Source organism: Notolepis coatsorum (genome assembly GCF_963971535.1).
Source record: "Notolepis coatsorum genome assembly, chromosome: 1".
Taxonomy (NCBI): domain Eukaryota; kingdom Metazoa; phylum Chordata; class Actinopteri; order Aulopiformes; family Paralepididae; genus Notolepis; species Notolepis coatsorum.
Window position 1 is genome coordinate 301,704,700 of NC_140165.1, and position 26,159 is coordinate 301,730,858.

Consider the following 26,159-nt stretch of genomic DNA (forward strand, 5'->3'; position numbering starts at 1 on the left):
ATATTGTCAGCATGTGTGTGTGTCACTGCATGCCGAATAAAGACTTAACTTCAAAGTCCAGTTATTATTAGTTAGGGTGGGGCGTGTGAGGTCTCCACTGAGATTACGGTCATATTTATGTTAATAAACAACTTTCTCAGCACATATGATAGGTGACGGTCACCATTTACTGATGGGTTACAGATGTTTGTGTAACACCATAATGTGACACCCCACCCCACCCTCCCCAACACACACACACACACTCACACACACACACACACACACACACACACACACACACACACACACACACACACCTGTTTATAGTCTATCAAGACTATCATTAAGTGTGGCAATGACATGATTTTGTCTGTCAGGACAAGTTTTCCGAACTGCAATTGCTTTAGGCATCGGAGCAGTAGATGTCCCTGACTGTACATCATGTACTACACTAATCTTTTTTCTTCGAGTAAAAGCACGGGAATGGGATAACAAGGACGGACCTTCAGCGGCAGGCAGGCTAACGGGCGCACCACCACTGGAGGCAGTAGAACATTGGATTTGTTTGGGAGAACTCTCTCTAACTGATGTTCCACACGGGGTGGGCTGGGCAGCAGAGAGGTTAATGTCTCAGGGCTGGGCATGGCAGCATGAGGAGGAGGCGAGGTCCGCGCAGATACAAATGCTCAAAGTATGTGTGCAGGCAGCCGAGGCAGACCGGTGGTGTATGACTGAGAGGGTATCGATGCATGCAGGTGAATGAGCGCACATGCTGCAGAACACTGACGGTGACAGTGACAGCACCCTGACAGCACCCTGACAGCACCCTACTACTGTGGCTGCTGTATCTCCACGCCTGGCACGCGTCAAGGTGCGGGCAAGAAGGACGCGCGCTCCGTCCAAACTAATCACATCATCACATTCACATACCAGCATTACCCGTTATTGGTTGACTACATACGCGGAGGACACGATGTCCAAGGAAACGAGAGGAAAAGGTAAGAAATCGTTGCTTTATGATTATGAATAATAATGGGCTGTGTAAACTGCCAGATAATAACGGCTATATTTATTGGCTTGCTCCGCTCCGGTGTTGGCTGTGTTAACAGGTATAGAGGGAGAGATATAATGTGAGCCAAGCTTCTCCAGAACCGCATGCTGTGGTGATGGCAGTCTGTAGGAATGCGCGATAGCGATGCATAACATGTGCGATACTATGGGAAACTGTAGCAAGTCGTGTCTCTCCAGTCACACCTTCTCACGCTTCTCCTGGCTGGCACACAGCTAGAGAAGAGGCGACTTGAATTGGCATATATCCTCCAGGGTGAAAACAAACAGACACATATTTCTATTAGATTGTGACTGCAATAAACTGCAAATAATATTATAGCTAAAATTACATTTAAGATTTATTTTCTCTCATCTGCTTTCTCCTCAGCTAATTTAATTGAATAGTACAGCCTATGTGATATGTTTTGAAGATGGAATGACGTTATTTGTTTATTTATTTTCTTGCTTCTTTGTTGTATGTCAGTCAGTATTAGCTACAAAAACCCTTGAATGTTGCACGTTTTATGTTGCTAAAACCCCAGGAACTGGAATGGAATACCAGTAGGACATATTCCACACTGTACTTGAGTAGTAGACCTACTATGACAAAGAACCTCAAGCAGGTGGGTGTTCAAGTCAATATACTACAGGACATTGGGAATATGGAAAGGAGTGCTGTGCAAATTAATATGGATGTATGAGGTGTAATGTTTTGATGGATCCCACTGATAGTTATTCAGCCAGGTCCATTGTACCCAAGTGTCTAGCATATGTTCACACCATGCAGATGTTGCCATATATGGACAACTTCAAAATGTATTTAAAACTTTAGAACTTCTGCTCACTACTCAAGTACACCAGTAGGGGGCACACTTCGGCACCACAGACGGGTTCATTTGTATTCCAGTTCTAAGATAAGATAAGATAAGATATTCCTTTATTGATCCCCTTGGGGGGGATCATTTGTATTCCAGTTCTGAATTGGGTGTTATATTATTTCTATTTTGCTGGACGTATTTAGAGAAAACGGCTTGCAAATTACCCGTCCATACCTAGAGCGAGGACACAATGGCTTTCAAAGTGGATAAGAAGGACGTTTAGTCCAGGGCCTAAAAAAAAATTGTTTGGTTCCGGTTGCCGTGTTAACAGAATTCGGCTATAGGGCGACAATAATGTGGTCAAGAGGCATGGTTTCTATCTTGAGCCTGAACTGGCGTGGTTTCTTTTATTCACATGAAAAGAGCAGCAGTAACATACAGGTCTTCTCTCACTGAGAGACATAGGGGGAGAGAACGAAGTGGGAGGATACATTTGCTTTTATACTCGCCACAAGGTGGGGTACCTGGGTGGCTCCGCCTAGAGCGCCCTCTAGTGGGAACAGATATATATGCAACTAAACGGTCACTGGTGGAGACAGTTATGCATGTAAACAGTTACTAGTGTAAACAGCCATATGTACAGTTAGACAGTTACTAACAATCCTACACAGAACCTCTGATCTCAACAGACCGACCCTGGCGATTTAGGCGCGACCCAGTTTATTTTATGAGTAAAAAAATAAAAAATACTTTTTCCTTTTTTTTTCTCAATAAAGTTTCATAAAAATCTTAGTCAAACCTTTAGTATTATGGATATTAAACATGCTGGCAGAGTACATGCATCCATGTTGTCGTGAACATTTTAATTAAATAAAGAAATTCCCTATCCATAGTCGCCGTGGGAAAAAATAAATAAATAAAAAATAAAATAAATTCCCTACCTACCCATGGCCTTAACTGACAAATTATTTTAGGCCCAGTGGCGTTGCCAGACTCTTTTTAGGGGGGCTCAGACCCTCTTTAAATGCCTTCCCAACTAAAATATTTTGGCCCCCTCCCAAAAAAACAAAAACATCATAGACCTCAGACTCTCGGTGAGATTAAAGTGACAACCTAAAGACGTTCATCCCGTCTTGAAAGTGCCGTTCAAAATTGCGCTCATTCCGGTGAATGGAGCCGGTGGGCGAGAGCCAGTTTAATCAGACTCTTATCCAAGGCTGTTCATTCTGCCCCCTTCAGCAATTCTCTAGTGACTCCAATGTCTTACAATGTCAAAAGCCCTGCTATGCTCAGGGATACTGTAGTGTAGTGTCTAAGACCCTGTCCCCTGCTGGCCGAGGCTTTAGTCCAGTCAGAATGTTCTCTTCTCGTTATTACCCCCGTCAAGGACGTTGTGTTTTTGTTCTCGTTTTGTCGGTCTGTGTCTGTGAACCTGATATCTTGAAAAGTGAACACAAATGCTGACAATCACCCCTAATGGAAGAGAGCTATTGATTCTGACTTTTCAGTGGAGCTCCAGCCCCCTTTAAATTCCTCTCAACCCCTCTAAAGATGTTTCTTTTCATTCTAGCTTGTCGGGAAGGCAGCTAAACAATGCTCCAAAGTTGGGCTACATTTTGGTCAGGGAAAAGATTGCTGGGCCATTTTCAAAGGAGTCTCTTGACCCATAGGGATGTTTTTTTTGCAGTGGGTCTTCTGTGATGATTCCCTCCCAGCCTCGTACACACCTGTCCTGGAGCGATAAACACCACCACACTCAATAACGCATACTACTTACTGTACTATACTAATATACTATATATATCTACTATAAATGGTAAATGGCTGCATTTATATAGCGCTTTTATCTAAAGCGCTTTACAATTTGTTCCTCACATTTTGCCCATTCACTCACACATTCACACACCGACGACAAGGTGCCAACCTGCTCATCAGGAGCAATTAGGGGTTAAGTGTCTTGCTCAAGGACACTTCAACACGCTGCCCAGGAGGAGCAGGAATGGAACCGGGAACCTCTGGATTAGCTACCAGACGACTGCTCTACCTCCTGAGCCACTGTCGCCCCCCCCCCCCGGCTATACTATAGTATGTATATAATATACTATATATATATGCTATATATAATATACTATACTACTATACTATACTAATGCATCCACACATAATTTAGAGCATTCTGTTATCAACAATCTTACACATTTAGGGCTCAAACTAGGCGTTAGGTAGTTTGCTGGTGTTCGAGGCGGAAATGGGCGCGTCATGCGATTGGGCGCACATGTCACAGGACCAGAAACGTCAGTGGCCAATCAGATCACACCAGAAACTTCAATGGCCAATCAGATTGCAGAACGCAAACGTGGAACTGGAAATCCGTTAGTTAAAGAATAGACGAGGTTCGGCCATTTGTGTGACATCATGCTGTGAGCTTTTTAACCCCGCCCCCAATCCCTCATTGTCCGCTGTGATCGATTGGCCACCGCAGTGTGGGGAGGGGTTGCATTACAGAAAAAGTTTGCTCCAGTTCAACTTTGTCGTGGAACACCCCCATTCAAGAGAAGCAACTACCCCCGTTCAAGAGAAGCGACTACCCCCATTCAAGAGAAGCAACTACCCCATTCAAGAGAAGCAACTACCCCCGTTCAAGAGAAGCAACTACCCCGATTCAAGAGAAGCAACTACCCCCATTCAAGAGAAGCAACTACCCCCATTCAAGAGAAGCAACTACCCCCATTCAAGAGAAGCAACTACCCCCATTCAAGAGAAGCAAATACCCCCATTCAAGAGAAGCAACTACCCCATTCAAGAGAAGCAACTACCCCATTCAAGAGAAGCAACTACCCCCATTCAAGAGAAGCAACTACCCCCATTCAAGAGAAGCAACTACCCCCATTCAAGAGAAGCAACTACCCAGATTCAAGAGAAGCAACTACCCCCATTCAAGAGAAGCAACTACCCCCATTCAAGAGAAGCAACTACCCCCATTCAAGAGAAGCAACTACCCCATTCAAGAGAAGCAAATACCCCCATTCAAGAGAAGCAACTACCCCATTCAAGAGAAGCAACTACCCCGATTCAAGAGAAGCAACTACCCCATTTAAGAGAAGCAACTACCCCCATTCAAGAGAAGCAACTACCCCCATTCAAGAGAAGCAACTACCCCCATTCAAGAGAAGCAACTACCCCATTTAAGAGAAGCAACTACCCCCATTCAAGAGAAGCAACTACCCCCATTCAAGAGAAGCAACTACCCCCATTCAAGAGAAGCAACTACCCCCATTCAAGAGAAGCAACTACCCCCATTCAAGAGAAGCAACTACCCCCATTCAAGAGAAGCAACTACCCCCAACCCCCATTCAAGAGAAGCAAATACCCCCATTCAAGAGAAGCAAATACCCCATTTAAGAGAAGCAACTACCCCCATTCAAGAGAAGCAACTACCCCCATTCAAGAGAAGCAACTACCCCCATTCAAGAGAAGCAAATACCCCATTCAAGAGAAGCAACTACCCCGATTCAAGAGAAGCAACTACCCCCATTCAAGAGAAGCAACTACCCCCATTCAAGAGAAGTACTGTAACTACCCCCATTCAAGAGAAACAACTATCCCCATTCAAGAGAAGTAACTACCCCCATTCAAGCGACGGGGAAACTTGTGTTTTTTGTCTGATTAGATGTGAATGAGACCTTACACTCAAAAATATGTTGTGCTTCTTGTTCTTACAGTTGCATGTTTGAGCTTCACTGTGCTGAATGATTCATGTGTAGAGTTTGACACTAGAAGGCTATTTTCACCTGTATCTGCTGAAAGTGGAAAGTTTCTCTATGCTCATTGGAAATGCAATTTTAAAGCAGGACTCGTGACATCATAAATAGTTTGGAAAATAAATCTGGTCCGATAGTCAACCTGGACACCTGAAGCCTGCAGTGCACATCCACTGAGCACGGGCAGTGAAGTAGGAGACGAACAGTTACACTTTTGAGATTAAATATACAGTATTTGCATATTTCTCTATTCTGGAATTTTAATGAGGGAGAAGGAGTGGATGAGGATTTTAAACCTTAACTACTTTAATTATTAACTAGACAATTCTGCGCAGGGGAAATTGTGAAAGTGTGGGTGATGCCTGTGCACCGCCGGCCAACGGGGGAGAGGGTCTCTCGCGAGTCTCTATGACAAACGGTTCAAAGGATACAAAAAGGGGGCGCGGCCTAAGGATCGGGGGAGTGGTCAACATAGACCATTTGAAGATGACTACAGATGTGATTTTATTAACTATAACACAAACTCCCTTTCGTGTTGTATTATTTAATACTCACCCTTTCTCATGGCACCATGTGTCCAAGAAGTGGCAGATCAAACTAAATGATCTATTACACACTATTACACTATTACACACTATTACACACTATTACACTATTACACTATTACACACTATTACACTATTACACACTATTACACACTATTACACTATTACACACTATTACACACTATTACACACTATTACACTATTACACTATTACACTATTACACACTATTACACTATTACACACTATTACACTATTACACACTATTACACTATTACACTATTACACACTATTACACTATTACACACTATTACACTATTACACACTATTACACACTATTACACACTATTACACTATTACATACTATTACACTATTACACACTATTACACTATTACACTATTACACACTATTACACTATTACACTATTACACACTATTACACTATTACACTATTACACACTATTACACTATTACACACTATTACACTATTACACACTATTACACTATTACACACTATTACACTATTACACTATTACACACTATTACACACTATTACACTATTACACTATTACACTATTACACACTATTACACACTATTACACTATTACACTATTACACACTATTACACTATTACACACTATTACACTATTACACACTATTACACTATTACACGCTATTACACTATTACACTATTACACTATTACACTATTACACAATATTACACTATTACACTATTACACACTATTACACTATTACACACTATTACACTATTACACGCTATTACACTATTACACTATTACACTATTACACACTATTACACTATTACACTATTACACAATATTACACTATTACACTATTACACACTATTACACTATTACACACTATTACACTATTACACTATTACACACTATTACACTATTACACACTATTACACACTATTACACTATTACACTATTACACACTATTACACTATTACACACTATTACACTATTACACACTATTACACTATTACACACTATTACACTATTACACTATTACACACTATTACACTATTACACTATTACACACTATTACACTATTACACTATTACACACTATTACACTATTACACTATTACACTATTACACACTATTACACTATTACACTATTACACACTATTACACTATTACACTATTACACACTATTACACTATTACACTATTACACTATTACACACTATTACACTATTACACACTATTACACTATTACACACTATTACACTATTACACTATTACACACTATTACACTATTACACTATTACACACTATTACACAATATTACACTATTACACTATTACACTATTACACACTATTACACACTATTACACTATTACACTATTACACAATTACACTATTACACACTATTACACTATTACACTATTACACACTATTACACTATTACACCGAGTACAATGGCACAATCCGCAAGTCTCTACGACAAACGGTTCAAGAGATACACTGGGGGGGTGTGGCCTAAGGGGGCGTGGTCTAAGGATCGGGGGAGTGGTCAACATCGACCAATGAAAGGTGGTCAACATCGACCAATGGCACAATCCGCAAGTCTCTACGACAAACGGTTCAAGAGATACACTGAGGGGGTGTGGCCTAAGGGGCCGTGGTCTAAGGATCAGGGGAGTGGTCAACATCGACCAATGAAAGGTGGTCAACATCAACCAATGAAAAATGAAAGAGGATATCCCTACTGAGTACAATGACACAACCCGCAAGACACAACCCGCAAGACAGAGGGCGCTGTCCAGCAATTCAGTACTGCAACACAGTGATGGGCAATGATGGGTTAAGTGGATGATGTCATTGGCAGGTCAGCTGAGCCATGAGCCCTGAGCCTCACAGCTGTTAAGCCTGAACCAATCAGCCATGAGCACAATGACTTGCATATTCTGAATTTTCTTTACATGACTGCATTGTCACGTTGATTAAAAGAAAACTATAAGAGATGAAGCGTTGTGACTCGCACAAGAGCACTACAATGAGTAGGCGAAGGGTTATGTGCGATATTGTGGCATTCGTGCGATATTGTGGCACTCCTTCGGCGATCGGAACAGAAGGCTAAAAAATAGTGTGAAAAAAGTGATTTCTAGAGTGCGATTGCATGGCGGTCAATGGAGAGGAGAACCTTCAAACAAATGGTCGTCAGTTGAGATAGAAATGTCCAATTCCATTTATTTTTCTTTTGTGAGCGGACTGACAGCCGTGTCATCGTTTTGATGTGTTTGTTTTATTTCTACGTCCAAAATTGAGATCACACTCGCAATTCACCCAAGGTAGGGGAAAAAAGATTATTTCAGCTGCTACACTCTAAATTGCAATGCATTTCCAATGGGACCGAAATTTTACCGTTTAAAGTCGATTCGTAGCCAGACGGTGCGGTGAAACTTTTACGAGTTCGAAGACCGCTGTTGCCATAGGCAAGCCGCTCGTTTTGATACCTTTCACGTGTATGGTGCGCGAACGCTCTGGCACGAGCGGTGTTTGAAACTCTAAATTGCAATGCATTTCCGAAATTTTACCGTTTAAAGTCGATTCGTAGCCAGACGGTGCGGTGAAACTTTTACGAGTTCGAAGACCGCTGTTGCCATAGGCAAGCCGCTCGTTTTGATACCTTTCACGTGTATGGGGCGCGAACGCTCTGGCACGAGCGGTGTTTGCAAAATCGGTGGATCTCGCACTCTAAATTGCAATGCATTTCCGAAATTTTACCGTTTAAAGTCAATTCGTAGCCAGACGGTGCGGTGAAACTTTACGAGTTCGGAGACCGCTGTTGCCATAGGCAAGCCGCTCGTTTTGATACCTTTCACGTGTATGGGGCGCGAACGCTCTGGCACGAGCGGTGTTTGCAAAATCGGTGGAATAAAGAAGAAATAAAAAAAATAGTAACAATATCTATAGTGTGGGTGGCAACCTGGCTTCGCCAGGTCACCCACACTAACTACTTTTTCAGCCCATAGCCACCAATATAAAAAAAAATCTTAAAAGTGGGACCAGCTGTACATCACCAAACTGGGCTGGACTGCAGAGCTCTATATTTACTACTCAAAGAAGCATCTGCTAGGCTTCTGTTTGATTTACAGTTTACTTCAAAATGTAGTAGCTGACTGTATATGTAACAGAGGCAACTCGCCCCTGCCACGAATTCGACCATGCCTTGAGTGGGAGTCGAACCCCAGGCGTCCACACTGCGGGCGACATCACAAACCGTTGCGCCAAGAAAGGAATTCCCTTCTAAGCGCTCAGTTTGGATGCCTCTGGGGAGTGAGTTTTACACCCGTTACACTCACCCCCCCTAAACTCACACCACCCAAGGCATCCGGGTCACGGCACCAGTGTAACAGAGGCAACTCGCCCCTGCCACGAATTCGACCATGCCTTGAGTGGGAGTCGAACCCCAGGCGTCCGCACTGCGGGCGACATCACAAACCGTTGCGCCAAGAAAGGAATTCCCTTCTAAGCGCTCAGTTTGGATGCCTCTTGGGAGTGAGTTTTACACCCGTTACATATACAATTACATTTGTGACCTAGGATAATCCCAAGCATGTTCCAATCGTATGCTTCCATGCTTACAGTAGGTATAGAGACCCGGGCCATTCAATCCAATCCCAATCCAATCCAATCCAACTTTATTTATAGCACGTTTAAAAACAACAAAGTTGACCAAAGTGCTTCACAATCAATCAATAGAGTAAAAAACACATAGACTAATCACAATACAATGCACACAGAACTACAAACAGATTATGGGCATATATTGCACGCTATATATTTCGTTCCCTTCTGATATGTTCCACTGGTAGTCTTGCATAGTCAGACCTCTCTCCACACTGCTTTAGCGCTGTGCCAGCTGTCCACTAATCTAGTAGGAACAACCATAGAACTATATGAGGGAACAATACCCTTTTTTATCCCTCTATCTCACCCCCCCCCCCCCCCTCCTGTAGTTTGCCCCACAGTTTGGGAACCACTGCTGTGTGGTAACTGTATGTGGCACCTACTGCTGACTTTGACCTTGACCACCTTGAAAAAGTCTTACTGGCTCTGGCTGTCAGCGTTGCCTCCGGCTTGGGTCAGCCGTCATACTGACTCAATTGGCAGAGCCAGCGGGAGGAGAGTCGATGGGTGGTAGTCTGGTCGTTGTAAACAGCGACTCCTACAGGTCGGTCAGGGCGCCTGCACAGCAAAGACAGGAAAATGGCGGGGGCAGTGTGAGCCTCCTACACGTTACTCCTCGCCAATGAGAGTCCGCGCTGGCAGGTGAAAAGGTGTGACTGGCTGCCTCCACATGTATCGGAGGGGACATGTGATGGGCTTCTATCCTCCCTACGACTGGCCAGTGGGGGGCACATGCGAGCAACGATCAGGCAAGGGGAGGGAGAATTGACACGAGAGGTAAATTGGGATGGGAGAAAAATCACAGAAAAAGCAGGAGAAAAAGTAGATACAAAAAAAACATTAGACTTAACTACTCCGCATTCGAGTTAATTTCCCCTGGGATAAAGAGGTAAAAAGATTTCTTTTCAACAATGTTAAAAGAATGATTGCGAAGAATGATCCGAGAATGATCCTGTATATCAGCTCAGTTAGCAGTTGAGTGCATAAGATGGTGCAAATGGAAATATAACAAATTAATTAAATTAAAGGTATAACCAAGACTTACAGCATGTACATGTACAAGTCTCCCAGTACTATTGGCATCCCTGTACAGCATGCATGTGTCCAGTTAGACAACGTCCTGCATGAGAAAATCAATTCTCCCTTCTCAACTCTTCAATTAGCCCGATCCCATGGGAAAGTAATCTTTATTTTGCCTTCCCCCATTAACCGTAATTAGAAAGCAATGAGCTTGACCATAAAACCCATACTCCTCCTAATAGAAAAGACCATGTAGGGCCGTTGTCATAATTTCATCCACGGTTTCCCTGCAAAGCTCTATGTCGCTGAAGGACGGTCCATGATGCTGCAGTGCTGTGTCGGGGTCATGGTTCAGTACCCCGACACTCAACTAACCGCCTCGGACAGTCCTTCATACCAGCGGCCATCAGGCTCCACAACAGTGGGCAGCGACTAGCAGCCTCCAGGCTCCACAACAGGGGGCAGCGACAGCGACTGCTACCAGACATTGACCTGGGACTTATAGGAACCCAAGGAGGACAACCTACACTACCTTAGGCTTACTGCACCCTATGTGGATACTGTGATACTGTGAATAATGTATATTTCAGTGGATACCGTGATACTGTGAATAATGTATACTCAGTAGATAGTAAATTATAACACTACCTCATGCATACTGCACCTTATGTGACACTGTGAATAATGTGAATATTCCTCAGCTAGTCAGATAGTAAATTATATTGACCATATTGATCAAATTGTTTACACTGCCTGTGTTGTTTTTTACTACCTGTATACTGTGTTGTTTAACTTGTTTTACTACCTGTACCCCCCCCCCCCTCCCCCCATGCTGCTATGATGCCTGAATTTCCCCAAGGGGATCAATAAAGGAATATCTTATCTTATCTTATCTTAAACAGTATGTTTTCATTCATTATGACTTGGCCTCTCTTACCGGAGTATTCAATCAATCCGATTTATTTATAGAGCACATTTAACATGACACATGTCAACCAAAGTGATGTACAGAGGGTAGATACACATAGATTAGAGATGATTAACACTTTGAGTGCCAACAACGAGATTTCTCGTTGTAACTCGCCATGCGTTGTGTGCCAATAACGAGTTTTCTCGTTATTTAATCGTTATTTCTTTTATTAGCGATATCCATTCATTTTTCATCCATCCAGCCTGACGTTATCATTGGGAATGGCTCTGAGCTCGAAAAGGGCAAATACCGCCCCCTATCGTCTCCCGGATGGTATTGCACATCATTGGATTGGAGTCGATGGGACTTGCATCAGAAAAAAAAACTCCGGTCCACATTTTACTTCTGGGGCATGCAACCTGATACTATTGCATTCATTGAGGGGACTGGATGCAGCGTAGATTATGTGTTTCGGAGTATAACGTTGGATCAATAAACGAGATCGATATTTGGAATGGCGATCAGGAATTGGATTAATCTTTTTGCAGAACATCTGATCTGAGGTAAGGACTGTATGTTACCAGTTTTGGGTTAATCAGGGTTTTTTTTCACAGCGTTCACAACGTGTGTGTGTGTGTGGCGTTAGGCGCTGAGCGCGGCACAAATAAAAGAAATGTCAGCCCGCTTTTGTATCGTGCATAAGAACCCAAATATTTGAAAACGATTAATAAATCAGCCGGAAAATGACAACGTGTTTTGTGTATTCCAGTAAATGGCTATTACTGCAGAATTTTTTTTTCTTTCTAGAAATCTCCAAAACTATACTCGTATTCAAAACGGTATAAAACAGAAATGTACTGATGAAAAAACTATCCGTTTCGTACATGCAAGCAAGTCATTGATAAGAGACGGGTGTATTAGACCCATAGCCATAATTTAAAATATAGTTTAATCGCTCGCAAATGTGCTCGTCCTCCCATTGATTAAAGTGCTGGCATACAAGCAATAATTCGTCATATCCGACCGGCACACAATGTGTTAAACCACAACAGAGTTGTTGTCATAGGGAGGTTCTTCCTCAAAGTTCCATCATCGAGACAGTCTCTTTAGTTTTGATCTCCTGGCATAAAAATGTAATCATACACATCTTCACCTGTGCAGACAGCTGCATGGATTCCCAGCTTTTCACTTTATAATATTAACTTTATCTAAGGATTCTTCTTTCTTTCTTTCTTTCTTTCTTTCTTTCTTTCTTTCTTTCTTTCTTTCTTTCTTTCTTTCTTTCTTTCTTTCTTTCTTTCTTTCTTTCTTTCTTTCTTTCTTTCTTTCTTTCTTTCTTTCTTTCTTTCTTTCTTTCTTTCTTTCTTTCTTTCTTTCTTTATGGATATAATGATTATTTTTCAATCAGCTACTAGGAAGATGTTGACAGAAATATATCATTGTACATTCACTGTCCACGCTTTGGCAGGCTTACTGCAGAAACATATAGAGACAGATGAGACATGAGAAACACAATGACTGTGACCGCGACGGGTCTTCTGTTGTATCGTCTACACACAAAGCTGAATACATTTCCTACTTCATATTTATATAAATAATATTCACTTTCTGCTATGGCAGAGTTGCAATGAGTCAGACCTCCATTTGATTGACAGGCAGTTAGTTTGTTTGATTTCGAGGAAGATCGTAGAGATCAATCAAACTGACGCACACGGGAATGTTTACACACCTCCACCGCACTCTTCCTGTGTTCCATGTCGCCCCGTGCTCGTGTGTCCTCACGCACATGCTGGAAGAACACGTGATACACAATCTCCGGGCTATATAGCGGCAATCACTCTCATTGTTGTCAAGGGTACACTGACTCCAATACAACATCAAAGAGGGAGCACTGTATATTACGACAAATACATCGGAACAAGGGCTATGTTTTATTGCCTGTACTGTAGTGATTCCTTGTGAGTTTTTCCACTGAAGTGCCCTTGTTGATTTCAACATCAAAACACAAGAGTCCTTGGTGCTTTTCCATTTCATTGAAAGCCAAATGTTAGACTAACTTGAGAGGGGGCCAATATTGATCTTGAAAAGGAAAGCTTTCGGCTTTAGAATGGAGAGCGCTGGTTAGCTGACCCAGGTCTGATGAATAGACCTGCTATTTGCAGACATGTCCTCAGTGTCTGGAACAGAATTCAGCTGGTTGTGATAGCTCTATTGTGACTGCTATGGAGATGAAGTGTCATTATTGTAGGGACTACTTTTGAAGGAGTCAATTCATTGAGACCAAATGACCGCATGTGAATGTCAATCAATCAATTATTCAATGGCGATTCAATGCACAGGCTTACAGGGGCTTCAGCCCCAGGCCCACGGAGGACAAGGGCCCACGAGACATGGGCTTTAAAAAAGTGTATATATATATATATAAATAAATTATAATTATTGCACCACAACCATGAACAGTTGTTTGCATAGCTATTAGTACATTGTAGTGTGTGTGGAAATCCCCAATTGGGTAGCCTTATGTCATCCCTATCCTTACCATTCCAAGACACCAATGCAAGTGAAGAGCGATCTTTCTCTAAACCTTCCCTAATTAAAAGTAGACTGCAGTAAACTATGCAACAGCAAACATCTGAGCCACCTCGCCTCACGTTATTTCTGTGGAGGTTAAAACCAGAAGAAAGAACTTCTGAAGGTAAGACAATTAGGCTATTTTTATACTGGTTCTTTGCTGGGATTGTTTGTGGTTTTCAATTGAAAAGACTAATCGTTTCCTGTGTTGCTGCTGCTGCTGCTGCTGCTGCATAGGCCTACTGTAGGTCTACTTGGCGGATATAACCTAGCTTACATTATTGTCTTATTTTGGCAAGTTTAATTTTCTGTTTACTGATAAGGAGGGCACTCCCTTTTTGTCGCTGTCCAGGGTGCTGAATGCTGCCCCAGCTGCACGCACGCACGCACACACACACACACACACACACACACACACACACACACACACACACACACACACACACACACACACACACACACACACACACACACACACACACACACACACACACACACACACACACACACACGCACACACACACACACGGTCACACAGGCTGATGTAACCTAGCTTTGTCTTGACTTATTGTTGATGTGTTGTCTCATATTGATGAGTTTCATAGTCTGTTTACTGATTAGGAGGGCACTCCTTTTAGCATTTGCTGTTGCTGTCTTATTGATGCATGGTGCTGAATTAATGTTGCTTTGGAATAATGTGAAGGGAGGTCAATACATTGAAATTGACAGCCTAGTTATACTTCACGGACGGGAACACAGCCTACCTAATGTACTGCCCAGTTTTTTTTTTATTACTCTTGGGTAGCCAGGCAGGGAATGAAATTAAATTAAATTTGGTGTGTGTTGCACCCACCAAAGATGGTGTGTTTAAAACAAGCGAAGATAGAGGTGGCTGGAAAAGTTTCCTTTCCTTTTCAAGAGTCACAGGCAGAGGCACAGCACTAGACCAGAGACAACAAATACTGAACTGAAATAGTTCCGCATGAGCCCAATTCATCATTCAACCAAACTGAAGCCAGCTGAAGGACACTTCTTCAAGGGCAGGAATTATCAGGGTGACAGTGGCTCAGGAGGTGGTTGCTGGTAATCGGAAGCTTCCCGGTTCGATTCCCATTCCTCCCGGGCAGCATATCAAAGTGTCCTTGAGCAAGACACTTAACCTCTAATTTCTCCAGATGAGCAGGTTGGCACCTTGCATGGTCGCCCTCTGCCGTCAGTGTGTGAATGTGTGAGTGAATGGGTGAATGTGAGGAACAAAAAATTGTAAAGAACTTTGGATAAAAGCACTATATAACTTCACCATTTACCATTAACCATTTACCATTATGCTAGTGATATTATCAGAGTTAATATTCCTCACACCATCAGAGACTCTCCCTCACTCTCCACCTTTAAATTCTGACTCAAAACCTACCTGTTCTCCCAAGCATACAACCTTCCCTACCCATAACCACCCTCCTCCAACCCACCACCTCCCTTTCCCCTCCCCTACTTTCTCTCCATCTCCCGCCCTCCCCTCGGTTTCCCTTACTTCCCTGATTGTTTCCCCTATTGGCTTCTGTATGTGTTGTTTGTTACTCGTGGTTTTATGTCTTGTGTATTCATACTGTTGCTTGTTCCCTGTGGTTCTATGTTTCTCTATTCTTTGTTTAGCTTTTTGTCAGCATCTTTGGGTTATTGAAAAGTGCTATATAAATTAAATGTATTATTATTATTAGGTACCAAGGAGTAGGGTAATACAGGCATCCTCCGTCAGGTGTAAGGTCATGCAGAGGTCATGTAGAGTGATTGCAATGAGGTAATCAAGAGCCATTCCATGCTTTAGCCATGTTAGTCTATGCAATTTGTCTATCCACACCTGTCTGTATTTACCTGCACATCGTCCTTTTACATATTTGCAGATACTAGATCTACAGTATATATGATTATCTGTACATATTCTACTCTTACTAGTTACGCTGCTGACCTGCATGACTACTACCATACTGTCTTTACACCTGTATCACTGTACTTATTATACTACAACTCTGTACATACATCTGATTTTTTTTTTGATCCACTTTTTCTCCCATTTTTCCATATTTTTCTCCCATCCCAATTTCGTATCATCCAATTCAACCCTCCCCTGTCACGAACGCTGTTTCTTGCCTCCCACAAGCCGGCTGCAATGTGGACTAAGTCATACATAGCACAAGTCCCCTCCGGTACTTGAGGTAACAGCAGTCGCATCTTTTCACCTGCGCAGCTCGATCTCTCAGTGTCGAGGAGTAACGCGTGGGAGGCTCACGCTGCCCCCGACACTTCCTGATTCTACTGCGCAGGCGCACCAACCGACTTGTAGGAGTCGCTTGTTCACAACGTTCGATCCCCACCCTTCAGTTTTCCCTCCCCGTAATACGGCCAATGTGTATTACTGCGGACGACCAGCCAAACTGAAAAACAATGTGGAGAGCTGGATTCGAACACGCGAATCCTAGCGTCTCCACACTGGTGGCGAGTGCCTTGCCCACTACACCACCTAGCCGCCCTTACATACATCTGATTAACACTACACTCAGTAGTACTAAATTGTATATTTTGTACCCAGTTTAATCACCAGTTTAATTTTAAAGCCCGTTAAGTGTGTGCAGGACGGATAGGGTATCTTTGAATAGGAGGATTCATAAGCCTGTAAAGTGGTTCATTTGTCCGCCTCATTCCAAATGATGAATATGTTTTTGGGGTTGTCACAGAGAGTGGCAGCCATAAGTGTTTTAGTTTGGTATTGCATAGTGGGATGTTGAGAAGATGTGATGGGACCCATCATGTATGTATTGGGGAAAGCATGCCCATAGGACCCCAGAATATTGAATCAAAGCACACTCATAGCCCTTTTCCACCAAATTAGTTCTGGTTCTGGAACCGATTCCATTCAGGATTCTTGGAACCTTGGTGCTATCTCGTGTATTCGCTGAAAGCATGAGGAACACATACTGTACTTGTTTATGATCAATTACTATGGGGCGCCGCGACAGTGGCTCGGGAGGTAGAGCAGTCGGTTTGGTAATCCAGAGGTTGCCGGTTCGATTCCCCCTCCTCCCGGGAAGTGTGTCGAAGTGTCCTTGAGCAAGACACTTAACCCATAACTGCTCCCGCTGAGCAGGTTGGCACCTTGTATGGTTGCCTTTGCCATCGGTATGTGTATGTGTGAAGCGCTTTGGATAAAAGCACTATATAACTATATTTTTTCTTTATTTTTCTCTCACTCCGGTGTCACTCAAAGTTGTAGTCTGTTAACTCTGTTCTGGAGCTGCATCCCGTGTGGATGTGATAATTATTTGACAATTATGCCAAATTTCTGTTCAAGATTGGGAATTAACTTGTTGCTAAGTGACTACAAGAGTTAAATATATAAAACTATATATACATATTTTTTTTACACCTTTATTTATACGATCTTTCAATTATTTGAACAAACATAATATGTACAATCAAATTAAAGACAACAAATACTTGAATAAACATATATACATACAAATTGGAGACACTCAATTATTCAAACAAACATACATGTAGACTAATTGAAGACATAAATGTAGACACCCAATTATTCTAACATGTAGCACAGATTGATCAGAGACACAAATGTACAGTGAAGACACATGGACGATGATCCGCTCGGCTATACCCACCCCTTACCCCTCCCTACCACCCCTGGGATCAAGAGCACACTCAGAGAAGAGGAAAGAGAGAGAGAGAGAAAAAAAATAATAAGAGTAAATATTAACGTTATGGCTAGACGTTATGCACTGGAATAACAAACTACCCGCGACTGCATTGGGCTGCATATTGTGCCATATGGCTTTGGTTATGGATTATTTTCCCTGTCTGAATATAAGTGGAGAGGTTGTTTAGTTATTTGGGGGAGAAGGAGTTGCTTTTGCCTTGGGCAGCGGACTGGGGAGATTCCTACCGGCCCGTTATGTAATGTTAAATGTATTAGTGCTTGCCTCTACGCCTCGAGCTGCACAATCCCTGCACACAGTCGATGTTTAATCCATTTCTATCATAGACAAAACTAAATCTGTAATGCGCCCAAACAGCAGAGTTAAACGATGCTGGGGAATGTCATTTAGCTTGTCTTGTCCACTGATCAATAATAGCCATTACCCACACAAACTGACTGACAGCTGTGCTCCCAACTCGCCCGGGCAAACTGAAATGTCCCTCTCGGCTTTGGATTAAATGCAGTGACTGTGCACACATTAATAAGTTAACTGAACTTGGTATTCCTTTAGTGTTGTATGACAGTGAAAATAGAGCCAGACCACTGCGCATACTCTTTTTTTCTGATGATTCTCCATTCTTGATTATAGGGTTGTAGGTAGAAAAGCCCATTCAGTTGAAATTCTTGTTATTTAGCAGACAAGAGGCCATATTCTTTGGCTTTTGTACATTATTGCATTGCCTGTTCAGGCCGTGGCTGTTCAGAGGGCCACTTGCTTGGCCCCCAGAAGTGCTGCTTGCGACGTTCTCGAGAACCGCGTCATGGCTACTTGGAGTGTTCTCAAGAACTCCTTATACAATCGACTTCACACTTGACACAGCACTCTCTTGGGTCCTCAGTAATACACGCACCATTTGTTAAGTCGATCGGATGAACGGTTCTCGAGATAATGTGAAGGGAAGTCAGAGACACGGACAGACAGAGATTCCTTCCTTTATAGTTAGATTCCTAAACAGGCATTGTTACCAAAATGTCCAAATGAACCGTACAAGTAGGGCTAAGCAAACCATACAAACAGTGACTATGAGTCATCTGGTGGTTTCATCTCTGGGAGTGCGGTACAGCCTCGTGAATGTGAACCCACTCTGGTCATCCATCGAGTTTCAGCGCTGTTCTGGTTGTCAACAGGACCTGATGGGGACCTGTCCACCTAGTACCACTTCCCTAGAGTATCTATCCATTGTGCTCAGCCTATAAGTGGTGGTATTAAGGGCTGGTGTGTTTGTACTGTATGTGCTTCCATGGGTGGCGGGGGTGGAGGTATATCTGCAGGCTGGTTGTTGTGGGCCGATCTGGGTCAAAAAGTCCAGGGCCATTTATTTTTTGTCCCAGTCCGTCACCGACTCCACATCTCATTTAAAGAAGCATTTGCACTTAAGTAAAAGTCACGTTATATATTTTCTTTTGTCTTGTTTCGTATTTGGGGTAATCCAAAAGTAACTGAAAGTAACCAGATTACATTACTTAAATATTGTGATACTATATATAGTACGTGACTGAATACATTCATCAACAGGTAATTTGCAATTTTAATGGTATACATTCATAAATTAACCCTCCCAACCGTCCCAACCCTCCAAACCCTGGTCGTTAGTGATGCTCAATTTGGTTCTTTTCCAGCTATTTAACATAGGGGTTAAGGAGACGTTGTGCAGTGATTTGAGCTTTATATCCTCTGGGCAGAAGGGATGCATGATGTCAACAGATGGTTGAGGGAGAGAGGAAGCTAGTGATGATATACAGTAGTCTTTTCACGTGTGTAGATCAGTGCTGTTCCAGCTGCTGTCGTTGGTGCTGTGATTGCTACTGACGTGCTTCTCTAGTTCTACCCATTAATACTTCATGTGGTGAGAGTCCTGTGCTTACATTTGGCTTGTGGTTGCACTTCACACAGCACAAAGCACTACGGGGAGCTCATCGGGTCATTTTATGAGGCCTGTTTCTGAACAGGTTTTCATCACTTTGTCAAGTCAAGTCAAGAGTTTTATTTGTCACGGCATACAAGGCATACAGTGAAATGCGGGTGGTCATGCCTGCAGCGATTGTGCAATAATACAAGTAATAAGAATAAGACATAACAGGTATAATGTACATAAAGTTTTAAAATGCATGGTAAAAGACATGCTAAGGTCCTGCGATACAGTGTTAAGCTACGGATGAGGCACTGGGTCTTATGTACACTACTATACAATACTATCCAATATACAGTTATCCTTATGTTATCTTGCTATATCCATCTATTACTATAAAAGAACCACTCCCGTTCTTTTTAATTTTAATTTTATTTAAAGTGACCTTTCCATTGTGTAAAGTGACCGTTGAGTGTGAGCGTGTGCAGCATGTGTGTGTGTGTGTGTGTGTGTGTGTGTGTGTGTGTGTGTGTGTTTGTGCTAAAGTGACTGTTAGTGTGTGTGCGTATACACAGTATGTGTGTTGTGTGTGTGCTCATGTGTGCTTGTGTGTGGAGAGTTCAGTGTTCAAGACTCTGATGGCCTGGGGGAAGAAGCTGAGCCAAAGTCTCTCTGTCCTAGTTGCTGGTGTGCGCAGGCGTTTGCCTGACCGCAGCAGCTTGAACAGGCTGTTGTTAGTGTCATTCATCTTTTCTACCCGTCCACTAGCTTCTGTGTTATAAGGTGCACTGCATGTAGATGCTAATTGATTCCTAAAACCTTTTGAAAGCTGTTTCACTGTGTCAGTGAAATGTAAATGGACTGCGAATGGACTGCATTTATTATAGCGCTTTTATCCAAAGCGCTTTATAACTTATGCCTCACATTCACCCATTCAGTCACACATTCACACACTGATGGCAGAGGAAACCATGCAAGGTGCCGACCTGCTCATCAGGAGCAGTTAGGGGGTTAAGTGTCTTGCTCAAGAACACCTCGATACACATATAGGGGATATACACATACATAGGGGACACACACATACATAGCTGAGACGCACATGCATATACATACCTGAGATACAATTACACACTCACACAGGGGGCAGAGACACACATGGATACGAGACACACACAAGAGGTAGGATTACAGTCACATACCTGAGAGATGCACACACACACACGTATGAGACATACACACATACTTACGTGATACACGTACCCACATACACATATCTGAGACACACATTCATACATGCTCTCACGCACACCTACATATATCTGAGACGCATCCTCTTACGTGCAATATGGAGAAAGATGGCATCCCGATAGAAGATGCAGCACATACCTGCTTGCAGGTAGATCGGTCTACATATAACGTATGTGCATCAGGGATATATATGCACAATGTATAGTAATGTTTTTTTTTTTGTAAGTGTTTTTTTAATTTCCATGTCAGTTATTAATGTGTTTGTATGAGTCTCTTACATGTTTTGTATGTTGTTACAAAAAAGAAAAAGACGAATCTTGGATGTTGCATATTATGCTGTGGAAAGATGTATTTTGAATATTGGAAAGATTTGTGCAAAAATATAAAAAAAAAAAAAGAAAAAAAAAAAAAGCTGCCCGGGAGGAGCCGGAATCTAACCGAGAACCTTCTGATTACCAGACGACCGCTCTACCTCCTGAGCCGCTGTCGCCTGTGTGTTTTCCCGGCAGCTTTATGAATGTCCCCCGTGGCGACTGAGAAGCAGGCGGAGCACAGCCGCAGATCTATCATGGATGGTGAACTAAATCAATGGAATTGATGTCTGGGACAGTGGGGTGGATAGGTGTTACTGTTGAATTAATGGTACTTAGGTTTTGCACAAATCTCTAAACACACGGCCTGCCTCGTTTCTCAGTGGGTAATATAGGTGTGCTGCACAAACCGGTAGTGGGTACTAGAATACCTCGGGATTAAAGTGATTCTGTTACCGGCCTGATGCCATCTAGGGCTGCTAGGGTTGGGTACTGAACTCAGTGCTTTTTATGATACCGACCGAATTAGATCAGTACTACCGAGTACCGATTCATGCTAGATCAATCGGTACCTAATTTCAGTACCTTTACATGTTTGATAATGTACAAGAGTGTAATATTACTACTAGTAGACAAGAGGGAGCGGGATAATGTTGATATTTAAACATTTAAAAACACAATACATGATCATGCAATTTATTTTGTGTGGTGTGTTACAACAATAAATAATAATGCTGAAATTGAGAAGTTTGGACTTTTTACAACTGAAATAATTAGTTTTGTTATAGCAGAGAGAGTTAAAGGGGAACTATCTTATAAATGGCCTTTTTGAGTGTTTAGCATTGTTTCCTAGCTATGTGAACTTATATTAATATGATCTATGTCTCTAATTCTCATATTGGCGCATTCTTCCAATTCTCCTCTCACAATATTCACCCTCACTGAACTGAGTCATTTGAAAATGTGCTGATTTGTGATGTCAGAGAGACACTGCTGCATGATAATGTGGCTGTGTGGCATCAGGTACATGATGAGCTGCACACAGTGGTTGGAGCCCAGGCTCAAAACGGCTCGAGATCTTGAGGTAGAAAAATGCTGTTTTTGAGGACTTGATTAGAAATACAAAACAATGAATAAAAAAAATTCAAAAAATTACAGAGGTGTTCCATAGACTCACAGGAATTGTGTAAAAGTGCCCAAATAGTGAAAGAAATAGTAAAATAGTTCCCCTTTAAGTATCGAAAAAAGGTACCGTTGGGTACCGACACCGAATTCCAGGAACTGGTACTGGTAACGGTAACGGTTCAAATGTGAACGGTATCCAACTCTAAGTGCCACTTTAGAAAACAGAAAAGGGTTGTGGCGGTGCATGGGTAAGGCTAAGAGAATTATCAAAGACTCCAGCCACCCAAACAACTGCCTCTTTGAACTGCTGTGGTCAGGCAAGCGATACCGGAGTCTCATGGCAAGCACAGAGAGACTCCGAAGAAGCTTCTATCCTCAGGCCATCAGGATGCTCAATGAACAATAACACTATGTAACAACCATCAAATGCACTCACAGCACACACATCCACACACACACACTCACTTTAAACAAACAACTCATTGCAGCACCCACTTTACCCACTTTAGAACACCTAAACACACTTTATATTTATTGGTAAAGAATTTGCACTACAACCCATACCTCATTACACCTTACTGTAAATTGTACCTAAATTGTACCTCATCCCATTTCTGCTTTGCACTGTATAGTATATTGTAATTAGTATATTGTATAGTATATTGTATGGTAACTCAGTTACTTCTACTCTGCATTGAACATTGTACATATGTACATACTGAACACTTGTGTCTACGTACGTGACTTCTATTTTATACTTGCTATACTTATTTTATTATACTTATCCTTTTGTCTAGCACAGTCTCTGGAGCGTAACAGAAAGAAGCATTTTGTATAAAAGTATTCTGTACTTCTGTATGACAACTAATAAAGAAACTTGAAGAAACTTGAACTTGTGTACAAATATAGGTATGTCCCCATAGACACGTAATGTCCCTTTTGATTTGGTTGTTGTGGCTATGTGTGGGTGTGAGGTTAGAAATAGAAGCCAATTCAGCCTGCATTTATTGTGGCTGATGTGTGTCAGCGAGTGGCAATGTCACATGGGGTGCAGGCATTTGGTGTGATGTCTGTTGTTGTGGAGTGGGGTAGGCTGGATGTGGAAAGGGGTGGATGCAACTACTGTAAAAGCTGCTTCTGTGATGGAGTGGAGGAATATTACTGTGAATGTGTTGTCTACTCTACTGTACCAGTGTAATATGAGTTGTCTACTCTACCAGTGAAATATGTTGTCTACTGTACCAGTGTAATGTTGTCTACTGTACCAGTGTAATATATATTGTCTACTGTACCAGTGTAATATATGTTGTCTACAGTACCAGTGTAATATATATTGTCTACTGTACCAGTGTAATGTTGTCTACTGTACCAGTGTAATATATATTGTCTACTGTACCAGTGTAATATATGTTGTCTACAGTACCAGTGTAATATATGTCATCTACTGTACCAGTGTAATATATGTCATCTACTGTACCAGTGTAATATATGTCATCTACTGTACCAGTGTAATATATGTCATCTACTGTACCAGTGTAATATATGTTGTCTACTGTACCAGTGTAATATATGTTGTCTACAGTACCAGTGTAATATATGTCGTCTACTGTACCAGTGTAATATATGTTGTCTACTGTACCAGTGTAATATATGTTGTCTACTGTACCAGTGTAATATATGTTGTCTACTGTACCAGTGTAATATATGTTGTCTACTGTACCAGTGTAATATATGTTGTCTACAGTACCAGTGTAATATATGTTGTCTACAGTACCAGTGTAATATATGTTGTCTACTGTACCAGTGTAATATATGTTGTCTACAGTACCAGTGTAATATATGTTGTCTACAGTACCAGTGTAATATATGTTGTCTACAGTACCAGTGTAATATATATTGTCTACTGTACCAGTGTAATGTTGTCTACAGTACCAGTGTAATATATGTTGTCTACTGTACCAGTGTAATATATGTTGTCTACAGTACCAGTGTAATATATGTTGTCTACAGTACCAGTGTAATATATGTTGTCTACTGTACCAGTGTAATATATGTTGTCTACAGTACCAGTGTAATATATGTTGTCTACAGTACCAGTGTAATATATGTTGTCTACTGTACCAGTGTAATATATGTTGTCTACTGTACCAGTGTAATATATGTTGTCTACTGTACCAGTGTAATATATGTTGTCTACTGTACCAGTGTAATATATGTTGTCTACTGTACCAGTGTAATATATGTCATCTACTGTACCAGTGTAATATGCAGTGGTTGAATCCTATGGGTTTCAGAATGGTCAGCTGGCTTGGGGAGTATCGGGTTACAAAGAATGTAACTGTATTCTGATACAGTTAAAAAAATATTGCCTTCTGACCGAGCTACTGTACCAATTGATCTCGGGACGCGCTCTGCACCTGTGGGCGCTCGTCGCGTCAGTGAAAACGTGAAGCTAGAATGGCAAAAAGGAATTATAGAAACGCGAGTACGAATAAGAGTTGCATCCGTCCGCTGTGTGAGAAGAACACACAACGTCCAGTAACATGGCCGTCTGACCTTCCTGAGGGGCGTGATTACCAAAACAAGCCGCATTTCTCGGAGACGCTCTCTGATTGGCCGACGCCTGTTTCTACACTGGTTAAGCTTAGGCACTCTTCGAAGTAGGTTAAGGTTAGAGTTTGTCTTAGAGCGTGACGGCAAGTTCTTTCGACGGTTAAGCTTAGGCACTCTTTCGAAGTTGGTTAAGGTTAGAGTTTGTCTTAGACGCATGGCGATAGAACGCCAGGTAGTTTGCAGGCTGTTTGACGAGGAAATGGGCAAAGACACAGCTCGTCACGGATTGGCCAAACGCGTCAGTGGCCAATCAGAGAGCGTCAGTCAGTGCCAATCAGAGAGCGTCTCCGAGAAATGCGGCTTGTTTTGGTAATCACGCTCCTGAGGGAGGCGGAATGACTGGAAGAAATCTAACAGAATGCAACCGCCCCATTCAGACCACCGTTTCCAGGTAGAGCCAGGTTACAAAAGCATTGTGTTCTCTCTCTCTTTCCTTCTGCTGTGTGTGTGTGTGTTAGGGCTGGGCAATTAATCGAAAAAAAATCGCGATCTCGATTCATAGACCTATGCAATCTCATTTCTAAGTTATGACAATTAAAAACAAATAATAATAATACTTTTTTTTTTTTTTTACTTTACTTTTTAAATAATTGTATTGAAAAAAATAAGAATCGTGAGAGAATCGTGATCTCAATTCTAGAGAGAAAAATTGTGATTCACATTTTAGCAAGAATCGCCCAGCCCTGTGTGTGTGTGTGTGTGTGTGTGTGTGTGTGTGTGTGTGTGTGTGTGTGTGTGTGTGTGTGTGTGTGTGTGTGTGTGTGTGTGTGTGTGTGTGTGTGTGTGTGTGTGTGTGTGTGTGTGTGTGTGTGTGTGTGTGTGTGTGTGTGTGTGTGTGTGTGTGTGTGTGTGTGTGTGTGTGCCCGCTGCCTCCCTCTCTTGGTCTCTCCCTGCAGTTATGGACTGTGTGGTGAACAGGCTGAGGCTC

General features: G+C 42.1%; 1 protein-coding gene across 1 annotated transcript in view; it reads left to right on the plus strand.

Annotated features, from left to right (window-relative positions):
• Positions 1-955: 955 nt before the first annotated feature.
• The window catches only part of pitpnm3 (PITPNM family member 3), a gene marked incomplete at both ends in the record, with an annotated part of 199,018 nt that continues 173,814 nt past the window's right edge, over positions 956-26,159 (plus strand). The window contains 1 exon segment of the mRNA XM_084310842.1: positions 956-980. Coding sequence (XP_084166968.1) covers positions 956-980 — 25 coding nt within the window.